Source organism: Notothenia coriiceps, unplaced genomic scaffold (assembly GCF_000735185.1).
Source record: "Notothenia coriiceps isolate Sejong01 unplaced genomic scaffold, NC01 NC01_scaffold00028567, whole genome shotgun sequence".
In the NCBI taxonomy this organism is placed as follows: Eukaryota; Metazoa; Chordata; class Actinopteri; order Perciformes; family Nototheniidae; genus Notothenia; species Notothenia coriiceps.
This window is the reverse complement of record NW_011361268.1, coordinates 1-2671: the sequence shown is the minus strand read 5'-3', so window position 1 is coordinate 2671 and position 2671 is coordinate 1. Positions and strand designations below refer to the sequence as shown.

The window sequence follows — 2671 nt, the reverse complement described above, 5'->3', positions numbered from 1 at the left end:
AGTGCACACTTACAACTAAAATAAGCATGTTAATCTAATACAGCTCCGGCGATCCACTAGGATTATAGATATAATCATAAATACAAAAATAAATGAAAACAAATATTTGTGGTAGGCTGGTTACTGTAGTGCGTGTATATGTAATACTTAAAACATTTATGACATATTTTATATACACAGATACAAAACAGTAGTGTACTACTCAAGTACACAGATGTCAACATGAATGTAGTGCCTGTATATTTATAATGAGAAGTAATAGATAGCAGAATCATACATTTTAAATAAAATGAATTATATATAACATAATATTGACATAGTAGGAGATAATTAAATGCAACAATATATCAAAACATTGATAGAGAATAGAAGAAATTAAATGAATGTTAAATATAACACAATAAATGGTATTTGAAGGTATCCTCGAGATCTACCTTATAGAAAAAAGTATTTAGCCAGAACTTAATCAATAAGATTTTATTTGTTATTATTAAAATAATACCAAACACTCGCTTTTGGTCTTTGAACAGAATCATTTGAAAACAGTTAATGCTTATGTCTATAAGGTATGGATTTCTCTCCCTGAGACAATAGTTATTTGAGATCTGCAGGTTATACTTCACACATGTATATGGTTACACCACAAGCAGAATGAGCGGCTCCCTAGATTCACAAATACACGAACATGCTGTTTGTTGACTTTATTGTTATCATTTCTACGTTGGTTACCATAACAGTCAACGGGCAAACCCTGGGCTGAATGCTGCTCGGCTTTCGTCCGTGTGTCCGTAGAACAACATGGGGACATTTAATATAGCATTGGAGTTTATTTAATGTCGTCTAGTGTTTAACTACGTTGTTAGACATTCCTCATTATGGCTCTGCGTTCACCGGACCAAACTTTTCCACGTAGGTTTCACAGTAACACTACAGCAGCTGGAGCTAACCACTCATATCAAAGCTAATGTTAGCCATGCTTAAATGTTATATTGTGATGCGTTTAGTTTTGTGAATGTATTAAGCTTTCGTCCTCAAATTAAATAGTTGTTTGTTTAAAGTCCCCGAGCTATGTTCTTGCCCCGGAAGAGAAAAAGCGTTGTATTTCCGCTGTCTTCCCGTCAACGAGCAGACAGAAGGAGAAGCTAGCTAGCATAGCCACATGCTAGTTAGCACTCAGACACGCCGTGCTCGCCATTGTGTCTCCTTTGAAACTACTTATTTCACAGCCTTGTGTTTGTGGTTCTTCAAAGAGAGAATCGAAGCCGTGCCACTATTGTTTTTCCACGAAGTGCTGTGGTTTTTTGTTGTTGATGTAACACGGTTCCAGAAATATGGCTGAAGGAGGAAACTACTACAACGGTAAGACCTGTTTACTTGACCATTAACCACGCATCTTCTTTGCTACTTGTGCCGTTTCTCTTCAGACCGAGGAGAGTTTATGGTGAGGAGGGAGGTCAGAAGCACTGGTTGCATGGTATTTGGAGGTAAACTTATATGTTAGGCTAGCCCTCGAGATCTAATAATGTTACCTAATGGATACAAATATTTACCCATAACTTTATTGTTATTATACCAAAGCATAGCTTATAGTATTTGAACGGAATGTAAATATGTAGGTCAATAATTAATGTTTTTTTCTTTCTGAGACATTAGATATGTGAGCTGTGCAGGTTATAGGTCACTCACACTGCAAGCAGAATGAGCAATTATGGCTCCCTACATTCACTGCCATTGTCTCATCATAGTGGATTATTTAAAATGTGCCTATAGGCTACATCTTTGATTTATATGTTAACATTTGGTATGATATAATTTTGATTAGTTTATTATTTTTGTTATTGTGTATGTTCGTGGAGAGATATTTAATTCAAATATAACTGATATTTGAACTCTGTTCACTTTTTTTAGAGCATGATGACAGAACCGGACCACAGTTTCGCAGCCGCAAAGGAAGAGGCTCCCACAAGGGTCGGTCATATGAAGGGTCCCGCAGGGTCCGCCAACGGGGAAGCCACTCTGGAGACTTCGGGGGTACTGGGCCACGATCTCGGTTTGACGATACTGACGTAGATGTAACTATGAGTGACAGCTCTCAGGACAACAGCTCTCAAAACAGATTGTAAGTGAGGGTGACCAACTTTGTATGGTAGTTTAACATTGTCTTCAGATATGTATGTATGTATTTATGTTAGGGGTGTAACGGTTCACAAACATTTCGGGACGTACCTCGGTTTTTAGGTCACGGTTCGGTTCGGTACGTTTTCGGTACAGCAGAAAAAATTATCACAAAACATAAAATATATATATATTTTTTTAATTATTATTAAACTGTGAAAAATGTAATTCACTCAAATAAATACAAAATATAATAAAATAAACATTAAGGTGCAGCATTTCGATGAACTGAAATAATCTGTATTTGAACTTTACTGTACTAGTACGACAGAGTATTAGGGCCAAACTTAGAAGGAAAAAAAAGAGAGATTTCGAGAATAAAGTCGTAATAATACTAGAATAAATTTATAGTTACGAGAATAAAGTCGTAATATTACGAGAATAAAGTCGCAATGTTACGAGAATAAAGTCATAAATACGAGATTAAAGTCGTAGTTTCATAAGTGACTTGAGAAGGAGACAACAGCAACGTCCTGCAATAAAATGAGGAATGTGG

The 2671-nt window shown here is 36.1% G+C and overlaps 1 protein-coding gene across 2 annotated transcripts; it reads left to right on the top strand.

Annotated features, from left to right (window-relative positions):
- The first annotated feature begins 586 nt into the window (after positions 1-586).
- LOC104958278 (nuclear RNA export factor 1-like) lies at positions 587-2145 on the top strand. Of its 2 annotated transcripts, XM_010785999.1 has the most exons (3): positions 587-909; positions 1425-1484; positions 1909-2145. In XM_010785999.1, exons 1-3 carry the CDS (start codon positions 876-878, stop codon positions 2121-2123), a joined length of 309 nt encoding a protein of 102 aa, XP_010784301.1. In that variant the 5' UTR covers positions 587-875; the 3' UTR covers positions 2124-2145. The 2 variants fall into 2 exon arrangements, with proteins under 2 accessions (XP_010784301.1, XP_010784302.1); XM_010786000.1 differs by lacking the exon at positions 1425-1484 and having other exon boundaries at positions 718-1359.
- Positions 2146-2671: the final 526 nt, after the last annotated feature.